This window comes from Hemitrygon akajei, chromosome 1 (assembly GCF_048418815.1).
Source record: "Hemitrygon akajei chromosome 1, sHemAka1.3, whole genome shotgun sequence".
Lineage (NCBI taxonomy): Eukaryota > Metazoa > Chordata > Chondrichthyes > Myliobatiformes > Dasyatidae > Hemitrygon > Hemitrygon akajei.
Genome location: NC_133124.1, coordinates 70,355,434 through 70,376,404, shown reverse-complemented (window position 1 = coordinate 70,376,404; position 20,971 = coordinate 70,355,434). Strand labels below are relative to the sequence as shown.

At 45.4% G+C, this 20,971-nt stretch overlaps 1 protein-coding gene across 2 annotated transcripts in view; it reads left to right on the top strand.

Moving 5' to 3' along the window:
* faim2a (Fas apoptotic inhibitory molecule 2a) overlaps window positions 1-20,971 on the top strand; it is a 41,841-nt gene that overhangs the window by 15,755 nt on the left and 5,115 nt on the right. Inside the window, exons 6-8 of one of the 2 annotated variants that reach the window (XM_073045221.1) lie at window positions 8,810-8,860; window positions 16,169-16,208; window positions 17,826-17,863. In XM_073045221.1, coding sequence (XP_072901322.1) covers window positions 8,810-8,860; window positions 16,169-16,208; window positions 17,826-17,863 — 129 coding nt within the window. The remainder of the gene's footprint in view (window positions 1-8,809; window positions 8,861-16,168; window positions 16,209-17,825; window positions 17,864-20,971) is intronic. The other variant, XM_073045230.1, reaches the window with a different exon arrangement.

The following is a 20,971-nucleotide window of genomic DNA, read 5'->3' as shown; positions in this document are numbered from 1 at the left end:
AAACGGAAAACCCCTGGAAACCATAGCATTTCCTGAACTGAGCCCATATACGCAAAGTGTGTCTAACAAGAGGATTAGCTATTGATCTGGGCAGACTACTAGGGAGTGCAGAGCCAAGAAGTGCAGAGATAGATAATTCTTTAGTGGAGCTCAACTCCATTGCCACCCAGTTAGGGCACTCGGGTTGGCCGTGGAAGAAAGACCAGAAGGTAGCACAACGTATATTAGCATTGTGGGGGATTTCAACCAGGCCAGCTTGAAGTCTCCGAACAACTACCATCAACATATCACTTGTGGAACCAGAAGGGTCAACACACTTGCCCACTGTTATACCACCATCAAGAACACACTTATTGTACCATCTCACGCCCACTCTTTAGAAAATCCGATCACCTGGCAGTACTGTACTTCTAATCCCGGTATATGGTCAGAGACTAAAGACCACAGCACCAGCAATGAGGACCAAGGAATGTGAAGGAATGCTTACAGGACAGCTTTGAGTCAATGGACTGGACAGTATTCAGAGATTTATCTTTGAATCTAAATGAATACGCCACAGTTGTCACTGACTTCATCAAGACCTGTGTGGATCAGTGTGTACCTTTGAGAACATACCGGACATACCCAAACCAAAAGCCATGGATGAACGAGGAGATCCTAAATCTGCTGAGGGCTAGATCTGTGGGATTCAAGACCGATGATCCAGAACTATACAAGAAGTCCAGGTATGACCTACAGAAAGCTATTTTAAGAGTGAGAAAACAATTCCAATTGAAGTTAGAGATGGAATAGATACACATCAGAGTTGGCAGGGTTTGCAGGCCATTACAGTTTTATAGTGAGGATTTTGAGGCTTTATCTCTTTGAGGCTTCAGCAAGGAGAGGCTGGAGTGAGAGAAGGCAAAAAGCTTGTAGGTAGATATTTTTTTCTTTCAGTTGATTTATTATTTCTTTCTTTATAATTGCACAGTTAGAGCAATAGGGATGCCAGGCAGGATAGTTGAATGGTCCTCTTGCATGATGTGTGAAGGCAGGGAGACCTGTAGTGACCCTGACAACTTCACCTACAAGAAGTGCATCCAGCTGCAGCTTCCAGCACTCTGCGTTAAAGAGTTGGAGCTGGAAATGGATCGTTCAGGACTGAGGGGATGTTAGACAGGGCATATAGAGAAGTAGTTACACCTAAAGTGCAGGACAGAGGAAACTGGGTGACAGCCAGGAAGGTGAAAGGGGTTAAACAGGCAGTGCATAGTATCTCTGTGGACAACCCCTGCCCACCCCCCCCCCCCCAACAACAGGTGTATCTGGGCACCAGGGTCCAGGACATCTTGAATGTCCTCAAACTTCTAAAGTGAGAGGGTAAGCAGCCAGAGGTTGTGGTCTACATAGGTATCAATGACATAGTTAGGAAGAGGGATAAGGTTCTGCAAAGTGAGTTTAGGGAGTTAGGTGCTATGTTAAAGGACAGGACCTCTAGGGTTGTGATCTCAAGATTGCTACCCCTACCACATGCTAGAAAGATCAAACAGTATAACATATGGCTAAGGAGTTAGTGTAGGAGGGAGGGTTTCAGATTTTTGGATCATTGGACTGTCTTCCAGGGAATGTTGGACCTGTACACAAGAGATGGTTTGCACCTAAACTGGAGGGGGACCAATGGCCTAATCTGAAGGTCTGCTAGTACTGGATGGGGGGGTGGAGTTAAACTAGAGTTGCAGAGAGTTGGGAACCAGAGTGTCAGAACAGTTAGTGGAAAGCTTGTTAAGACCTCAGACAAAGTCAAGAAGCAAAAGGTTGAGCATGGTGTGACTAATGTTCTGAGTGGCATATATTTCAATACAAGAAGTATCATAAGAAAGACAGATGAGCTCAGGTCATGGGCCAACGAATGAAATAATAATATTGTAGTCATTAGTGAGACTTGGTCGCAGGAGGGGCAATACTGGCAGCTCAGTATTCCAGGGTTCTGTTGTTATAGACATTATAGGACATGAGGGATTAAAAGGGGAGGGTGATGTTACTAGTCAGGAAAAATGTCACTGCAGTGCTCAGTCAGGACTGACTGGAAGACTCATCTAGTGAAGTGTTATGGGTGGAAATGAGGAATAAGAAAAGTATGATCACATTACTGGAGCTATATTACAGACCACCCAACAGTCCTTGTGATTTAGAGGAACAAATCTGTAGAGAGATTGTGGATTGTTGCAAGAAACATAAGGTTGTTATAGTATGTGATTTTAACTTTTCACATATTGACTGGGACTCTCATGACTAGATGGGATAGAGTTTGTCAAATGTGGTTATGAACATTTTTCTTAATCAGTACATAGAAATTCCAACGGGAGAATGTGCAATACTTGATCTATTAGAGAATGGGACAGGGCAGGTGACGGAAGTTTGTGTAGGAGGAAAAGTTGCATTTAGTGAACATAATGCCATTAATTTTAAGGTAATTATGGAAAAAGAATAGGTCTGATCCTTGGATTGAAATTCTAAATTGGAGAAAGGCCAATTTTGATAGTATCAGAAAAGATCTAGTAATTGTGGATTATAATAGGCTGTTTTCTGACAAAGGTGTTCTTGGTATGTGGGAGTCCTTCAGGAGTGAAATTTTGAAAGTACGAAGGTTGGATGTGCTGGTCAGAATAAAAGGCAAGGATAACAGGTTTAGGGAACCTTGGTTTTCAAGAGAAATTGAGTCCCTAGTTAAGAAAAAAAGAGGTACATAGCAGCTATAGTCAGGTAGGAACAAATGAGGTACTTGAGTATAAGAAATGCAAGAGTAGACTTAAGAAAGAAATTGGGAGGATTAAAAGATGATATGAGGTTGCACTAGCAGAGAGGTGAATGAAGATCCTAAGGACTTCTACAGATATACTGTATGAAGAGCAAAAGGATTGCAAGGGACAAAATTGATTTTCTGGAAGATCAGAATGGTAATTTATGTGTGCAGCCAGAAGAAATGTGGGAGATCTTAAAAGGATTTTTTGCATCTGTATTTACTCAGGAGACAGACAGTGTCTATAGAAGTGAGGGAAAGCAGCAGCGAGGTAATGGACCCTGTACAGATTACAGAGGGTGACATGTTTGCTGTCTTAAGACAAATCAGGGAGGGCAAATCCCCAGGACCTGACAAGGTGTTCCTCTGGACCCTTTGGGAGGCAAGTGAAGAAATTGCAGGGGCCCTAGCAGAGATAGTTAGATTTTCCTTAGCTAATGTTATTCCACTGTTTAAGATATTTGCTGCACGCCAACTCCAGGAAAAATGTCAAGAGCAGCACAGTGACCTCTTTATGACCTTCGTCAATCTGACCAAGGCATTTGATACGGTCAGCAGAGATGGCTTATGGAAGATAATGGAGAAGTTTGGCTGCCCTAGCAGGTTCATCACGATTGTTCGGCAGTTCCACGATGGCATGATGGTGAAAGTTTTGGATGATGGTGACGAGTCAGAAGCCTTCCCAGTGACGAACGGTGTGAAGCAAGGGTGCGTTCTCGCCCCTACACTCTTTAGGATGGTCTTCTCTGCTATGCTGAATGATGCCTTCCGCGATTGTCAGGATGGTATACATGTCAGATACAGGACTGGCGGTGGGCTATTCAACCTCCGGCGTCTACAAACTGTTACAAAGGTAAAGGAGACCGTCGTCAGAGACCTCTTATTCGCTGATGATTGCGCCCTCAACGCCAGCACAGAGCAGAAGATGCAGCGAGAAATGGACTGCCTCTCACGAGCCTGTGACAACTTTGGACTTACAATCAGCACCAAAAAGACCGAAGTTATGTACCAGCCCGCACCCGGAAAGCCCTACCAGGGACCACACATCACAGTAAAGGGGCAGAAGCTACTGGCAGTCGACAGCTTTACTTATCTGGGCAGTACTCTATCACGAGCGGTGAACATAGATGCAGAGATCAGCAACAGAATTGCCAAAGCCAGTGCCGCCTTTGGGAGACTCCGTGAGAATGTATGGGAGCGGAGAGGACTCAGCCTTACCACCAAGCTGAAGGTCTACCGAGCAGTGGTTCTCACCACCCTCCTCTATGCCAGCGAGACCTGGACTGTCTACAGCAGACACGCTAAACAGCTCAAACACTTCCACTTGAGCTGCCTCTGCAGACTTCTCCACATACGATGGCAGGACAAAGTCCCAGACACGGAGGTCCTGGAGCGGGCTAGCACCCACAGTGTCTACACCCTCCTACAGAAAGCCCAAGCCAGATGGGCTGGCCATGTCGTCAGGATGTCTGACAGTCGACTACCAAAACAGCTGCTGTATGGAGAGCTGAGCCAGGGCAAGCACTCAGTTGGAGGGCAGAAGAAACGTTTCAAAGACTGCCTCAAAGTGTCCCTCAAAGACCTCAACATCAATCCCAGTAGCTGGGAATCGCTTGCTCTGGACTGCCCAAGCTGGTGGAGCAGGACCACTAAAGGAGCGTATGCAGCAGAAATCAGACGCACCGCAGAGGCTCAGAGGAAACGCGTCACGCGCAAGGCTCGAACTACCTCTACTTCCACTGCAGCACCTACCCTCATGTGTCCCACATGTGGGCGAGCTTTCAGGGTCCGGATTGGCCTCACCAGTCACCTCCAGTCCCACAGTCACAAACCCTCCATCTGACAGAAGTCGTGGTCGTCTTCGACTCTGAAGGACAAACAACAACAACAACAACAACAACAACAACTGTTTAAGAAAGGCTCTAAGAATAAACCAGGAAATTATAGGCTGGTGTAGCCTGATATCAGTAGTGGGAAAATTATTGGAAGCTATTCTAAGAGACTGGATATATGAGTATTTGGATAGATGGGAATTGATTAGGGGTAGTCTGCATGGCTTTGTGCATAGTAGGTCATATCTAACCAATCTTGTAGAGTTTTTAAGGAAGTTACCAGGAAACCTGATGATGGCAAAGTTGTGGATGTTGTCTAGATGGACTTCAGCAAGGCATTTGACAAGGTCCCACATGGGAGTTTGGTCAAGAAGGTTCAGTCAATTGCTTGGCATTTAAGATGAGGTAGTAAACTGGATTAGACATTGGCTTCGCAGGAGAAGCTAGAGTGGTCATAGATAGTTGCATCTCTGAGTGGAGTGCCGCGGGGATTGGTGCTGGGTCCGTTGTTGTTTGACATCTATATCAACAATTTGGATGATAATGTGGTTAACTGGATCTGCAAATTTGCAGATGACACCAAGATTGGGGGTGTAGTGGACTGCGGGGCGGGCTATCATGGCTTGCAGAGGGATCTGCATCACTGGAAAAATGGGCAGAAAAATGGCAGATTGAATTTAATGCAGACTAATGTAAGATGTTCACTTTTGGAGGACCAACCAGGATAGGTCTTACACAGTGAGCAGTAGAGCACTGAGGAGTATGTTAAAACAAAGGGATCTGGTCCATAATTCATTGGAAGTGGCATCACAGGTACATAGGGTCATAAAGAAAGCTTTTGGCACATTTGCCTTCATCAATCAAAGTATTGAGTAGAGGCTTGGGATGTTATGTTGAAGTTGTATAAGACGTTGGTGAGGCCTAATTTGGAGAACTGTGTGCAGTTTTGGTCACCTGCCTATAGGAAAGATGTAAATACGATTGAAAGAGTTCAGTGAAAATTTACAAGGGTGTTGCTGGGACTGCAGGATCTGAGTTAGAACTTTATTCCCTAGAACATTGAAAATTGAGAGGAGATTTGATAGAGGTATACAAAATTATGAGGGATACAGATAGGTAAATGCAAATAGGCCTTTTCCACTGAGGGCTACAATTGGATTCATGGATTAAGGGTAAAATGTTTAAGGGAAAACTTCTTCACTCAGAGGGTGGTGAGAGTGTGGAATGAGCTGCCAGTGCAAGTGGTGGATGTGAATTTGATTTTATTGTTTAAGAGAAGTTTGGATAGGTACATGGCTGGGAGGGTATGAAGGGCTGTGGTCTAGATGCAAGTCGACTAGTCAGTTTGATGGTTTGGTATGGACACATTGGGCTGAAGGGCTTGTTTCTGTGCTGTAGTTTTCTGACTCTTATGACTCTATAATTCTATCTCCTACGAGGTGAAACCTAATATCGTGAATACTTCAGTCCCTTAAAGCCTTTTATGCATACTTTGAAATTGAGAATAGAATCAACACCTGTGTGAATCCTGCAGCATCTGGTGACTGTGATCTCTGTCTTGGAGGTTGATGTCAGAAATCTTTCAAGAGGGTGAACCCCCACAAGGCGTGTACCTTGTGGAGCACTGAAAACCTGTGCCAAACAACTGGTGGATGTGTCCATGTCTCACTGCTGTAGTCAGAGGTTCCCACCTGCTTCAAAAGGGTAACCATCATACTAGTGCCCTAGAAGAGCAGGGTGAGTTGACTCAACAACTATATTGCCCATTTCTACTCACATCTATTGTGATAAAGTTTTTTGAGAGGTTGGTCATGGCCAGAATCAACTGCTGTCTAAGCAAGGACTGGAAACGCTGCAATTTGCTTATCGCCACAATAAGTCTTCAGCAATTTCATTGATATTCGGCCTTGGATCACCTGAACAATAACAATGCCTATGTCCGGCTGCACTTTATTGATCACAACTCAGCATTCAAATCAATCATATCCTCAGTTCTAATCAATAAGCTCAAATATCTGGGCCTCTGTATCTTCCTCTGCAAATGGATCCTTGAATTCCTCACCGGGAGACCACAGTAAGAGTGGATCAGAAATAACATCTCCTTCTCACTAACAGTCAACACTAGTGCACCTCAAGGATGCCACTGCTTTTCTCTCTCTGCACCCATAACTGCGTGGCTAGGCACAGCTCAAACACCATCTATAAAATTTGCTGATGACACAAGTATTGCTAGCAGAATTTCAAATGGTGACAAGGAGGCATACAGCAGTGTGATAGATCAACTGGTTGAGTGGTTTCACAACAACCTTGCAATCAATGACCAAGGAGTTGATTGTGGACTTCAGGAAGGGGAAATTGAGAGAACGCACACCAGTCCTCATCGAGGGATCAACAGTGGAAAGGATGAGCAGTTTCAGGTTTCTGGGTGTCAATATCTCTGAAAGTATTGATGCAATTAGAGAAGGCACCACAGTGGATATATTTCATTAGGAGATTCAGGAGAATTGGTATGTCACCAAAGACTCTCTCAAATTTCTGCAGTAACAATAGACAGTAGGTGCAGGAGTAGGCCATTCGGCCCTTCTAGCCAGCACCGCCATTCACTGTGATCATGGCTGATCACACACAGAATCAGTACCCCGTTCCTGCCCTCTCCCCATACCCCTTGACCCCGCTATCTCAAGAGCTCTATCTAACTCTCTCTTGAATGCATCCAGAGACTTGGCCTCCACTGCCTTCTAGGGCAGAGCATTCCACATATCCACCACTCTCTGGGTGAAAAAGTTTTTCCGCATCTCTGTTCTAAATGGCCTACCCCTTATTCTTAAACTGTGGCCTCTAGTTCTGGACTCACCCATTAGCGGGAACATGCTTCCTGCCTTCAGCGTGTCCAATCCCTTAATAATCTTATATGTTTCAATCAGATCCCCTCTCATCCTTCTGAATTCCAGTGTATACAAGCCCAGTCACTCCAATCTTTCAACATATGACAGTCTCGCCATTCCGGGAATTAACCTTGTGAACCTACGCTGCACTCCCTCAATAGCAAGAATGTCCTTCCTCAAATTTGGAGACCAAAACTGCACACAATACTCCAGGTGGGGTCTCACCAGGGCCCTGTACAGCTGCAGAAGGACCTCTTTACTCCTATACTCAATTCCTCTCATTATAAAAGCCAGCATGCCATTAGCTTTCTTCACTGCCTGCTGTACCTGCATGCTTGCTTTCATTGACTGATGTACAAGAACACCTAGATCTCGTTGTACTTCCCCTTTTCCTAACTTGACTCCATTTAGATAGTAATCTGCCCTCCTGTTCTTGCCACCAAAGTGGATAACCTCACATTTATCCACATTAAACTGCATCTGCCATACATTTGCCCACTCACCCAACCTGTCCAAGTCACCCTGCATTCTTATAACATCCTCCTGACATTTCACACTGCCACCCAGCTTTGTGTCATCAGCAAATTTGCTAATGTTACTTTTAATCCCTTCATCTAAATCATTAATGTATATTGTAAACAGCTGCGGTCCCAGCACCGAACCTTGCGGTACCCCACTGGTCACAGCCTGCCATTCCGAAAGGGACCCGTTAATCACTACTCTGTTTCCTGTCAGCCAGCCAATTTTCAATCCACGTGGAGAACATTCTATCTGGTCGCTTCACCATCTGGTAAGAAGGGGCTGCTGCACAGGATCAGAAAAAGCTGCAGGAAGTTGTAAACTCAAGCAGTTCTATTATGGACCCTCTCCTTCCCAGCATCCTTCAAAAGGTGATGCCTCAAAAAGGGAGTATCCATCATTGAGGGTCCCATCGCCGAGAACATGCCCTCTTCTCATTGCTGTGATCAAGTCAGAGGTACAGGAGCATGAAGATGCAAACTCAATGTTTCAGGAATAGTTTCTTCCCTTCCACTATTTGATTTCTGAACATCAGTGAACCTATGTACACTATCTCACTTTATATTTTCTGATTTTGCTCTCTTTTTGTATTACTTATTTATTTTAATTTTGATATATATTTATTAGTGTAACTTATCATTTTTTATTATGTATTGCAATTACTGCTGTCACAAAACAACAAATTTCATGACAAATGTCAGTGATACTAAACCTGATTCAGATTCAGTGTACCTTGAACTGTTCTAGTCTAAATCTCACTCTGCTATATTGTTTTCTGTTTTACTTTTCTCTAGTGGGATCTTCATTTCTGTGTACTTGGTTCTCGCCTGCTGTACAAGAGTCAGGTCAGTTCCAAACAAAATCTCTTAGCTGCCACTGATTATTTGCATTGCTCACTCTCTGACATTTTCGAGTGATCTGCCCTCAACACGCACAGGTTTAGTCTTACCCCAATTTGTCCTCATTATATGAGTCTGCACAATCACTTTATTCCACCATCTTTCAGGTAAGTAAGTACTTCCTTGTACATACTTAACTCTGTAACCTTTGGGTTAAATTCCAGCAGAACAATGTAGGCAAATGTTCGCTAGGTTCAGGAAACCTGTTTAAGCATTCCTGTCTGGGGTGAGTGGAGTTGCAGTTTGTTGTATGTGTGTGTGTACTTGGAGAAAATATCAGTGGTGACCCTCAGCAGGAAAGGCAATAGTTATCATCAGAGATTGAACCTCTTATGCTCACATATTAAACCATCCATCCTGCCCTGTATTTATCTTTTTCACATTTTACCACCCTGCCCCCAACATGCGGTATGCTTGTGCAGACACAGAGTTGCACATGCAGATGCACTCACTCACACACAGACACAGAGGCACAGACGCACACAGACAGAAGTACACAATGAACACATTACCCTTCTGATCCATCACTTTATGTCCTTCCTTAAACAACAGTTTTAGTGGATAGTTTTGGAAATTCTAAAGTATTATGAATGTGTTTCAAATATTCAATTCCTCTAACCTTAGAAATTCCATTGCACTTTTTAGTATAATCTATTTGAAAAACAATTATTTTTCCAGAATAAAATGCAATAATGACAAATTTCAGATCATTTGGGGTTGAGTCTGGAACTTTAACCAGGCCCTTGCTAACTGTTGCCCTTGTGAACAAGCTTGATTAATGTGTCAGCAGTGTCAATTGCTATGTGACACAGGGACTTTGGATCTTGTGATAGCAGGGTCAGCCTTTACTTTATTGTCACCAAACAATTGATACTAGAGCGTACAATCATCACAGCGATATTTGATTCTGCGCTTCGTGCTCCCTGGTGTACAAATCGATGATGATCTTTGATGGTCTTCTTAGCATTGCTGGGCTGGGACCCTGCCAAGTAAGGGAATAACTTCATTGTTGCTAACTAACCCTCACCACTGATGCATCTAAATCAATTCACCCCTCGGATTTCCCCCAATTCCATTGGAATGATGTCTCCAATCCCTCCCCCCCCCCCCCACACACACACACTGAGAACTAAATCATCAGTGCCAATCAGCTGAATGCTTCCGTTGGAGGACTCCTTATTCCCTGATTTCCGCTCCCCCCACCATCACCCACCACCCATGATCCACTCCAATTCTTCAACCTTAACTCTCATCACAAGCCCATTGGGTCAATTGTTGCCAGACCCTGTTGTGATGGAAATAACTGGTTCTTTGAGTCTCAACAGTAGAGGCCTGGACACACACAGTTTTAATAATAAGGAATTTATTATTAAAGGGGAAGTCGGGTCAACACAAGCAACTACAATACACAGGAAGCGGTGTGGGGACAGGGTACGGTTACACATACAAAGAACAAAGGAAAAGCAATACAACAACTATCCCCCTTGACCTTGGATAGCCGGGCTCCCTTACCAGGACAAACAATAGACCTTCCCAAACATAAATCAATGCACTTACCTCCAATGAGGTGGTCTGTAAGAGAGACAGATCCAGGGCCAAGTCTCACCTTTTATAGCATGGGGCTGGGCGCGATAATCCAGTTAAGGTGACCAATAATTTAGGTGTGCATTGATTAGTTGGGAGGGACCAAATGTTGATTGGCATGTGGTGTGTCCTCCGACCAGCCAGGTGGCAGTGCATCTGTCACGTGGCCGGTATCTCTGGATACACGCAGCTAGTGGATTGGGGTCTGTGTCGGGTGGAAGTGGTGGCAGATGATATTTGGGCAGCCTGGTCCACAGCAGCGTTAAACGTTGCCTCTTCATTATCTTTCCGGGTATGGGCATCCACATGGTGGACAGAAATCTTTCTGTGAGTAGCCTGGTCCCAAATGAAATGCCAGTGGTGCTGTCCCCAGAGGGGACGTCCGTGTATTTCCCACCCCATGTCTTGCCACCGGGCCATCCACACCGCAATGCCATTAGCTACTGCCCAGGAGTCAGTATAGATGTGGACTGGTCTGGTAGTGTTTTGGAGGGTGAGGGCTACTGCCGCCAGCTCGGCAAGTTGACTGGAACCCCCCTCTCCCTCGGTGGTTAAAATTTTACCCGTGGCGGGATGAAGTGCTGCCGCTTTCCAAAATTGTTTACCCCCTTTCCAGCGGTTGGAGCCGTCTGTGAACCAGGCGTGGATTTGCTGTCGGGGTTGAGGGAATCGAAGGGTTGACCCCAACATGCTGGGGAGGGTTGTACCTCGGGGATGACTTGTTTATGGAGGCGGCTGACCCCTTCAGGACCGGGCTCAGCCCGGTCTGCAATGTACCACTTCCACTTGACATTGGAGGACCTCTGGGCTCAGCCCGGTCCGCAATGTACCACTTCCACTTGACAATGGAGGACCTCTGGGCTCAGCCCAGTCTGCAATGTACCACTTCCACTTGACAATGGAGGACCTCTGGGCACGGCCCTCCTTGTGGGTAGAATCGGGGGATTTGACCCATCGCATTATGGGGAGATGGGGGCGAAGGACGACAGGGTCGGTGCCTGTTTGGTGTTCTGTGGCGAGGAGCGCCAGGTAGCAGGCTAGTAGCTGGCGCTCGAAGGGGCTGTAGCGCACTGCCACTTCAGGTAGGGACTTAGTCCAGAAACCGAGGGGGACTCTATGCCCTGGGGTCTTCTGCCAGAGGCTCCACTCAGCGACCGTCTCGCTCGTTGAGACCTGTAACTCAAAAGGCAGACCCGCCTGGCGGGAAGAAAGTGGCTTGGCTTGTTCCACCGCTAGTTCCGCTGGCCCCCAGAGAAATGTGGATTTTTTCCTGGAGATCCTATAGAGCGGCCGGAGAAGCGTGGTCAAGTGGGGTATATGCTGCTGCCAATAGCCCAGGAGCCCCACAAATCTCTGTGTGTCAGTTTTATTCGAGGGGACGGCAAAATATAAAATTTTATTTTTAGCGGCATCGGGTATGCTTCTGTGCCCGGATTCCATTGTACTCCGAGGAAAATGACACCCTGGCTGGGGCCCTGTATTTTTTCCATATTAATGGCCTAGCCCCGTCCCCTAAGGGATTCGATTAGCATGTGAAGGGCCTTTGACACTATGGTCTCAGAAGGGCCTTGGAGAAGGATATCGTCTATATAATGTGCGATTGAAATCTCCGGTGGGAATTGGATGTTGTATAAATCGCAGGAGACAAGGCCATGGCAGAGAGTGGGGCTGTGAATGTAGCCTTGGGACAGGCGATTAAATGTGTATTGTCTGTTATCCCAAGTAAAGGCAAACTGGTCTTGGCTATCTGAGTGCAGGGGAATGGAGAAAAATGCATTCGCTAAATCGACAACAGCGTACCAGGGTTTATGGGGACGGCCTGCGATGTCTTCAATAAGGGTGACAATGTCAGGTACAGCGGCGGCGAGGGGGGGTGCAGCCTTGTTCAATTGCCTATAATCAACGGTCATCCGCCAGGAGCCGTTCTTCTTTCGGACGGGCCAAATGGGGCTATTGAAAGGCGAGGCAGCGGTTCTAATAATTCCCTCCCGTAACAGGGCTTGAATGGAGTCTGTGATTTCTTGGCGCCCCCCCCGGCACTCTGTACTGACTGTTACAGATGATCTTGGAGGGAGAGGGAATAACAATTGGCTCCCACTTAGCCGCCCCGACGACAATAGTGGCTCGTGCGATGCCGAAGGTGAACTTGCCCCTGTTTGTTTCAAGTGATTGTCCCTTTAAAACATTGATCCCGAGGATACATTCCGGGGAGGAGGCAATAAGGACTTGTACACGTCTGGGGGAATGGTTGCCTATGGCTAGGCGAAGTGTGACCTCCCTGGCGGGTAAGAGGGAGCCCTCCAATCCCTCTATCTGCATGTCCGTACCCCTCCATAAGGCAGGATTGCCTGGGATAATTACGCCTGTGTCGACAAGCGCCATCCACCTCTGTGTGTTTCCCTTTCCCCAATGTACTGTGATGGGTATATGTGGCCTCAGTTCCCCCGGGCGGGAAAGGGCGAGAGAGCGCGCCGGGGGCCCTGGCCTTCATCCTATGGGAAGGGGGAAGAGGGCTGCCACGCCGGGGGTGAGGCACTTTGCTGGTGGAGGTGGGACATTTCCTGCCTGACGAGCTGTCTGAGTTCTGCTTCGAGGGCCTTCGAGACAGTTTCGGGCAGGGGAGGCGCTGAGGGTGGCTCGGTGTGGGTGGTCTTTTTATAAGTAGTCTCTTCCCCCTGCAATACTCCTTCCACAGGGCATATGGGTTAGGGGTGGGGATGCCCTCTATCTGGTTACGATCCACCCCTGCACGCAGCAGGTCTGTGTACAGCTGCCTACATGTATATCTGAGAGGGATAGTGTCTAGGGCCCTTGTCTCGGTCTTCCGGACCTGCATAGGAACTCCCCTCTAAATATATTCTAATCCCTCCAGGAGGGTGATGGCATCCCGTACAGTCCTACCGCTAGCTGGTGCCATGAGGGGCAGGATTACCGACTTCAGATCAGGGCGTGCGGTAGTGACCAAGTATCCCGCTAGGGCACCGGTCACTCGTGTGTTTTCAAGGAAGTTACGGTCGCAGGCACCTTGATAGATGCCGTTGACCAGTGCCCATTCCCTGATAACCCGGGTGCCCTCACTGAACATACCCCATTGCGGGCGCCCGTGTAGATCCCACTCCAGAAGTGTGGGATAGCGAGCTCGTACCGCGGTCACTACCCGATCCCACAGGGTTGTGCCGTCGCAGATTTCTGCTTGTGGCGCCCGCAGCGCATTGTTTATGCTCTGCTGGTCAGAGAGGCTTCCCAGGGCGCTTGCCTCCTGATGGGAGAGGCTGAGGTTGGGCCCCCCCTCGTCCAGCAGCCAGGCGGCCAGGTGCTCGCCTGGTCGTTGGCGGTACCGATCCACCAATTGGGTCAGCTCCTTGGGGGAGAAGTCCCGGGTCTCCGTGGTCTCGGAGTTACTAGGGGAAGGTCCGGCCGACTCCCCCTCGTTCCCTTCCTCCCTGCGGTGAACCTGGGACCGCACGGTGACGGGCCGGGCATGTTGGAGCTCGGGTGAGAAGGGGGAAGGGTGGTTGTGGGACCTTGGTTCCTCGGGCATCCCCTCATCATCACTATCCAGCCAGATGTCCCCATCCCCCAGCCATGCGTCCAGCTTGTCGCCACACTGGACTAAGGCTGGAATCTTTAATGGGTCCGGCTGCCAGCCAGACCGACGGGCTGCCCTGGCCTGCTGAAGTTTTATGAGGCGACAGGCAAGTTCAGTTCCCCTAACTTCAAGGTCATTGGCTTGGGCCTGGGCAGCCTGTGCTGCTTCCTTCAGCGTGCAGCAACGCTGACTGAGGTTTTCAATTTCCCTGTCCTTCTACCACACAAGTGCTGCAGGTGATCAGTAATTCTAACCTGGCGTCTCAGCAGGGACGCAAACAACCAGAAGGCACCCCTTTGACTCCCCTTGGCTTTGGGGAACCCTGTTTCCTTCAGGAGGGAGACCACATGATGGCCCAGCTTCTCTCCACGGGGCTCTAACTGCTCAGACCAGTCCACTGGTTTTCCATGGTCTGCCAGCATGCTGGCCAGACTCTCAAATCCCTCCCTTTCATCAGCCCACCCGGGGGTCTTATCCTGGGTGCCTGCACTGGCTTTCTTCCCCTTATTCCAGAACATTACCCCCTGTGCTTGTGTCCAGCCAAAACCTATGAGACCCTGCTCCGCAGCGCCAAATGTTGTGATGGAGAATAACTGGTTCTTTGAGTCTCAACAGTAGAGGCCTGGACACACACAGTTTTAATAATAAGGAATTTATTTACAAGGGGAAGTCGGGTCAACACAAGCAACTACAATACACAGGAAGAGGTGTGGGGACAGGGTACGGTTACACATACAAAGAACAAGGGAAAAGCACTACAACAACTATCCCCCTTGACCTTGGATAGCCGCGGCTCCCTTACCAGGACAAACGATAAACCTTCCCAAACATAAATCAATGCACTTACCTCCAATGAGGTGTTCTGTAAGAGAGACAGATCCAGGGCCAAGTCTCACCTTTTATAGCATGGGGCTGGGCGCGATAATCCAATTAAGGTGACCAATAATTTAGGTGTGCATTGATTAGTTGGGAGGGACCAAATGTTGATTGGCATGTGGTGTGTCCTCCGACCAGCCAGGTGGCAGTGCATCTGTCACGTGGCCGGTATCTCTGGATACAGACCCCTCCTCCCAATCCCAACTTCCAAACAGAATGCCAGCAGGGAATTTTGGCACCCCATTGGCCATTGGAGTGCTTTAGCCGGGGATGAATTTCAATATGATTGATGGTGTCCATTTTACAGTCTTTAAAGTGTAATTTAGTTCCTTGAGCACCTTCCTTCAATCTGTACCATTCAGAGGGGAGACTTTAATACCAACACTCCCAGTATTATTTATTAATTATTCAGAGATACAGCAGGGGCCAATGAGCTTGACCCACTAATTAATCTACTAACCCATATGTCTTTGGAATGCAGGAGGAAACCACAGCACCCAGAGGAAAACCACACGGTCAGGGGTAGAATATACTAACTTCTTACTGACAGCAGCGGAATTGAACCAGGTTGCTGGTGCCGTAATAGTGTTACACTAACTGCTATGACACTGTGCCATCCCCAAACAACAAATTTCACAGTATATGTCACTGATTGTCAACGTGATTCTGAGAAAATTTGAAAACCTCTTGCAGTATTATCCTTGTTTTTTGTTCAATAGTTTCGGTAATTTTTATTGATCTAACAATTCCAAACCACTGAGCACATTTACATGAAAAATTGCCGTAGGAAAGCAGCATCAATCATCAAAGATCCTTACCACCCAGACCATACTCTTTTCTCTGCTGCCATCAGGTAGAAGGTACAAATGCCTCAGGACTTGCATCACCAGGTTTAAGAACAGTTACTACTCCTCAACCAAAAGGCTTTTGGACAAAATGGTATAGCTACATTTATTTAAGGACTCCTTTATTTTGTTATCTCATGCTCATTATTTATTGCTATTTATTTATATCTGCATTTGTATAGTTTGTTGTCCATTGATCCTGTTTACAGTCACTGTTTTATATATATACACTAAGTACGCCTGCAGAAAAATAATCTCAGGGTTGGATTTGGTGACACATATGTACTCTGATAATAATTTTTGCTTTGAACTTTGAATTCTTTGAAGTTTGCTTTAATCTACTCTGTTTTCTCTATGCAGGAGATGTTTTCCCTGGAATTTAATTCTTCTGTCAATTTTTGTATGTATTTCTCATGGTGGTGTTGCAGTTGATGTGTCTACATTTCTGAAGATATTAGACGTGTTGCATTTTAAAAACCTTGAGCTGTTGGTTAACTTTTAATGATAAACTGAGGGTCTACATCTCACTTCAAATAGATATGAAAAATCAGAAAAAGAACTGGAGAATGTTTCCCCAAAATTCTGGGGTCTGGTTTAATCACTTAACCACATTAGTTAGATGTAAAGAAAATACCTTTAAATTCATTCTTCATTCTTTTTGATTCAGTAGCAACAGGTATTCCCAAAGGAGGCACTGTACATGTATAGAAGGTTTTAAGAGATTACTCTAGATTACTCTATTAGAGTAATATATAGAATTAAAATACAAAAAGAAAGACTAATGTTCAATAAGGTAGTAAAGGAAACAAAATAATATTTATCAGCCAATCACTAAACCAAGCTATATAAGGTACCAGAGGGACTGCAAAAGTCTGACAACCTTTTTCTCTCTATCTCTGAACTCCAGTTTCTACCCAGCCTCAGAGAAGATCCCCTTTGCACAAAAAATTGCCCCTTCTTATTTCCTTCGAAACCCTGTACCCAAATACTTTCCCCTTGCTCTGTACCAGGTGGTACCTACATCTGCACAATTTAAAGGAAAAACAGAATGCAGTACTGTACATAGTGTTTCAGTTATGGAGAAAGTGCAGTGTTGGAAATATTCCTTCCTTAAACATTAATTTTTCTGTGTCTTCTTCCAGTTATCTATTTCCTTCCCAGTTTTCTACCCCTCACTCCCTAATTTACCTTTCACAAAACAATTGGGCTCCAATTCTGCAGCATTTTCCTTTTCTACAAGATGTCCTCAGTGATCAGCCAATGAACAGCTTCAAAGTGTAATTGTTGTTGTAGGTAGTAAGGCTGCACATAGCAAGTTCCAGAAACAGTGATGAGAAAAATGACTCAATTAGTTTTCAGTAATGGAGACACAAGATACTGCAGATGCTTCGACCTGGAACAAAGCACCATCTGATGGACTCCGGTAGAATTGGAGAATTAGAGTCATAGAGTTGTAGAGCACAGAAACAGTATCTTCAGTCCAACTTGTCCACATCAACCAAGATGTGTATCCAAGCTGGTTCCGTTTCCTTCCATTTGGTCCATATCTATTTTAACCTTTGTTTCTGTCCATGTACCGTACCTGTCTAAACATCTTTAAACATTATAATTGTACTCGGCTCAGCTACAGCTTCTTTAGCAGTTCATTCCAGATACCCACCACCCTCTGTGCAAAAAAATTTCTCCTCTCACCTTTAACCTAAGACTTCTAGTATTATACTCCCTTACCCCTGGAAAAAGACTATGACAATCCACTTTATGTCTCTTACGATTTTGAGGTCTTTGAGGTCACCCCTCAGCCTCCTACACTCCAGATTAAAAGAAAAACTTATGGCTGGACAATAAGTCATGATATTATTGCCTCATCCTAAGGACAAATTAAAACAGAGCATAGAGTGTGTTGACCTTTCTGGTTCTCATCATCCTGGCCAGTTCCCATTGAAACTCACATGTCATTGCACTTAAGTGAATCTGAGTGTTTACCTTTATCTGATACAACTTCTCCTTCTTTACTCAGACTCTGAGCATGTCATATATGGCAGGGATGCTTACCACGTAAGAGATGATTATAAAATGTTTTTTTTCATTCATGGGATGAGGATATTGGTATTAAGACCAACATTTATTGCCCTAACATAATTGCCTCAGAGATGGTAGTGACTTCTTGAACCACTCAGCCTTTCAGGGTGCTCCTAGAGTGCTGTGGGGGAGAGATTTTCAGGATTTGTATCTATCAATGATGAAGAAATAGAGTAATGTTTCCAGCTCAGGATGGTATGTGAGTGGGACGGAACCTGTGGGTGGTGGTGTTCCATGCTGGCTGTTCTGGATGAGGGAAGCCACATACATGGGAGCTTCCATTGAAGTAGAGTTGGGCAAATTGCTGCTGCATGTTATTACAGATAGTGAATAAAATAATTGATACAGTGCAGTTGGCAGCAAATTCATCATCTGTTCGGAACACTGATTCACTTATCAGGGTTTACTTGATAGGGTCCAGGATATCTCAGCACTCTTAAGTGGGAGGGTGAACAGTCAGAGGTTGTGGTCCATGTAGATATCAATGACATAAGTGGGAAGAACTCCCTTTGCAGTGACGAGGTTCTGCAAAGGGAGTTCAGGGAGTTAGGCACTAAGTTAAAATGCAGGACCTTCAGGGTTGTGATCGCAGAATTGCTACCTGTGCCACATGCTAATGAGACCAGAAAAAGTAAGACATCCTACAGTTTAGCACCTGGCTAAGGAGGTGGTGTAGGAGGGAAGGCGTCAGATTTTTGGATCATTGGGCTGTCTTCATGGAAGGTGGGACCTGTACAGAAGAGACTGTTTGCACCTGAACTGAAGGGGGTCTAGCACGAAGGTTTGCTAGTGCTGCATAGGGGTAGAAGGGGTTTGCAGGGAGAGATTTAAATTGGAGTCACTGGGATGGGAACCAGCATGCCAAAACAGATAGTGGAGAGGTTGTGGAAACGGATGTTATTAAGTTCTCAGATAAGTTCAAGAATCAAAAGGTTGAGCATGGTGTGACTAATGCCCTGAATTGTATATATTTCAATGCAAAAATATCATACACAGATAGCTCAGGGCATGGTATTGTAGCTATTAGTGCGATTAGGTTGCAGGACGGGCAGGAAGAGCAGCTCAATATTTCGGGATTCTGTTGTCTTAGAAGTGATAGAAAGCCAGGGATTAAAGGGAGAGGGGTGGTGTTACTAGTCAGGGAAAGTGTCATGGCAGTGCTCAGTCAGGAAAGACTGGAGAACTTGTATAGTGAAGTGTTATGGGTGGAACTGAGAAACAAGAAAGGTATAACCACGTTAATGGGGCTATATTACATATCACCCAACAGTCTGTGGGACTTAGAGGAATAAATTTGGACAGAGATCACAGACTGCTTCAAGAAACAAAAGGTTATTATATAAGTGATTTTAACTTTCCACATATTTACTGGAATTCCCATACTATAAAAGGACTAGATGGGGTAGTTTATCAAATGTGTTCAGGAAAGTTTCCTTAATCAGCATGTGGAAGTTCCAATGAGAGAGTGTGCAATACTTTATCTGCTAATAGTGAATGAGGTAGGGCAGGTGACTGAAGTTTGTATAGGGGAACACTTTGCATCTAGTGATCATAATGCCATTAGTTTAAAAGTAAATATGGAAAAAGATAGGTCCGGTTGTGGGTTGAAATTCTAAATTGGGGAATTTGATGGTATCAGAAAAGATCTGGCAGGTTATGGATTGGGACAAGCTGTTTTCTTGCAAAGGTGTACTTGGTCAGTGGGAGGCCTTCAAAAGTGAAATTTTGTGAGTACAAAGCTTGTATGTGCCGGTCAGAATAAAAAGTAAAGATGTCAAGTTTAGGGAACGTTGGTTTTCAAAAGATATTGAACCTGGTTAAGAAAAGGATGTGCATAGAAGGTATAAACAGGTAGGAACAAATGAGGTATTTATGGAGTATAAGAAATGAAAGAGAACATTTAAGAAAAACATCAGGAGGGTTAAAAGAAAGCATGAGGTTGTCCTAGCAGACAAGATGAAGGAGAATCTTAAGGGATTCTACTGATATGTTAAGAGCAAAAGGATTGCAAGGGACAAAGTTGGTCCTCTGGAAGATCAGAATGGTAATCCATGCGTGGAGCCAAAAGAGATGGGGGAGATGTTAAATGGATTTTTTGCATTTGTGTTTACTCAGGAGATATACAGAGTCTATACAAGTGAGGAAAAGCAGCTTTGACTTTATGGACCCTATAGAGTCTACAGATGAGGAGGTATTTGCTGTCTGGAGGCAAATTAGGGTGGATAAGTCTGTAGGGCCTGACAAGGTGTTTCCCTCAGACCCTGCAGGAAGCAAGTGTAGAAATTGCAATGGCCCTAGCAGTGATATTTAAATCATCCTTAGCAACAGGTGAGGTACCAGAGATTAGAGGATTACTAATGTTGTTCCATTGTTTAAGAAAGGCTCTAAAAATAAACCAGGCTGATGAGCCTGACACCAGTAGTGGGAAAGTTATTGGAAGGTATTCTAAGGGACTAAATACAATATATGAATATTTGGATAGAAATGGGTTAATTATGGATAGTCAGCATGGCTTTGTGCATGGTAGGTCATGTCTAACCAATCTTAGTGTTTTTCAAGAAAGTTACCGGGAAAGTTGATGAGAGTCAAGGCAATGGATGTTGTCTATGTGGACTTTAGTAAGGCATTTGACAAGGTCCTGCATGAGAGGTTGGTCAAGAAGGTTCAGTCACTTGCCATTGAAGATGAGGTAGTAAATTAGGTTAGATGTTGGCTTTGAGGGAGAAGCCAGAAAGTGGTAGTAGATGGTTGCTTCTCTGACTAAAGACTTGTGATTAATGGAGTGCCACATGGATCGGTGCTTGGTTTATTGTTATCATCTGTATCAACGATCTGGATGTTAATATGGTTAACTGGATCAGCAAATTTGTGTTTGGCACCAATATTGGTGATGTAGTGGACAGCAAGGAAGACTATCAGAGCTTGCAGCAGCATCTGGACCATCTGGAAAAATAGGCTGAAAAAATGGCAGATAGAATTTAATGCAGACAAGTGCAAGTGCAAAGTGCATTTTGGGTGAACCAACCAGGTCTGGTCTTACACAGTGAACTGTAGAGCACTGAGGAGTGCTGTAGAACAAGGGAT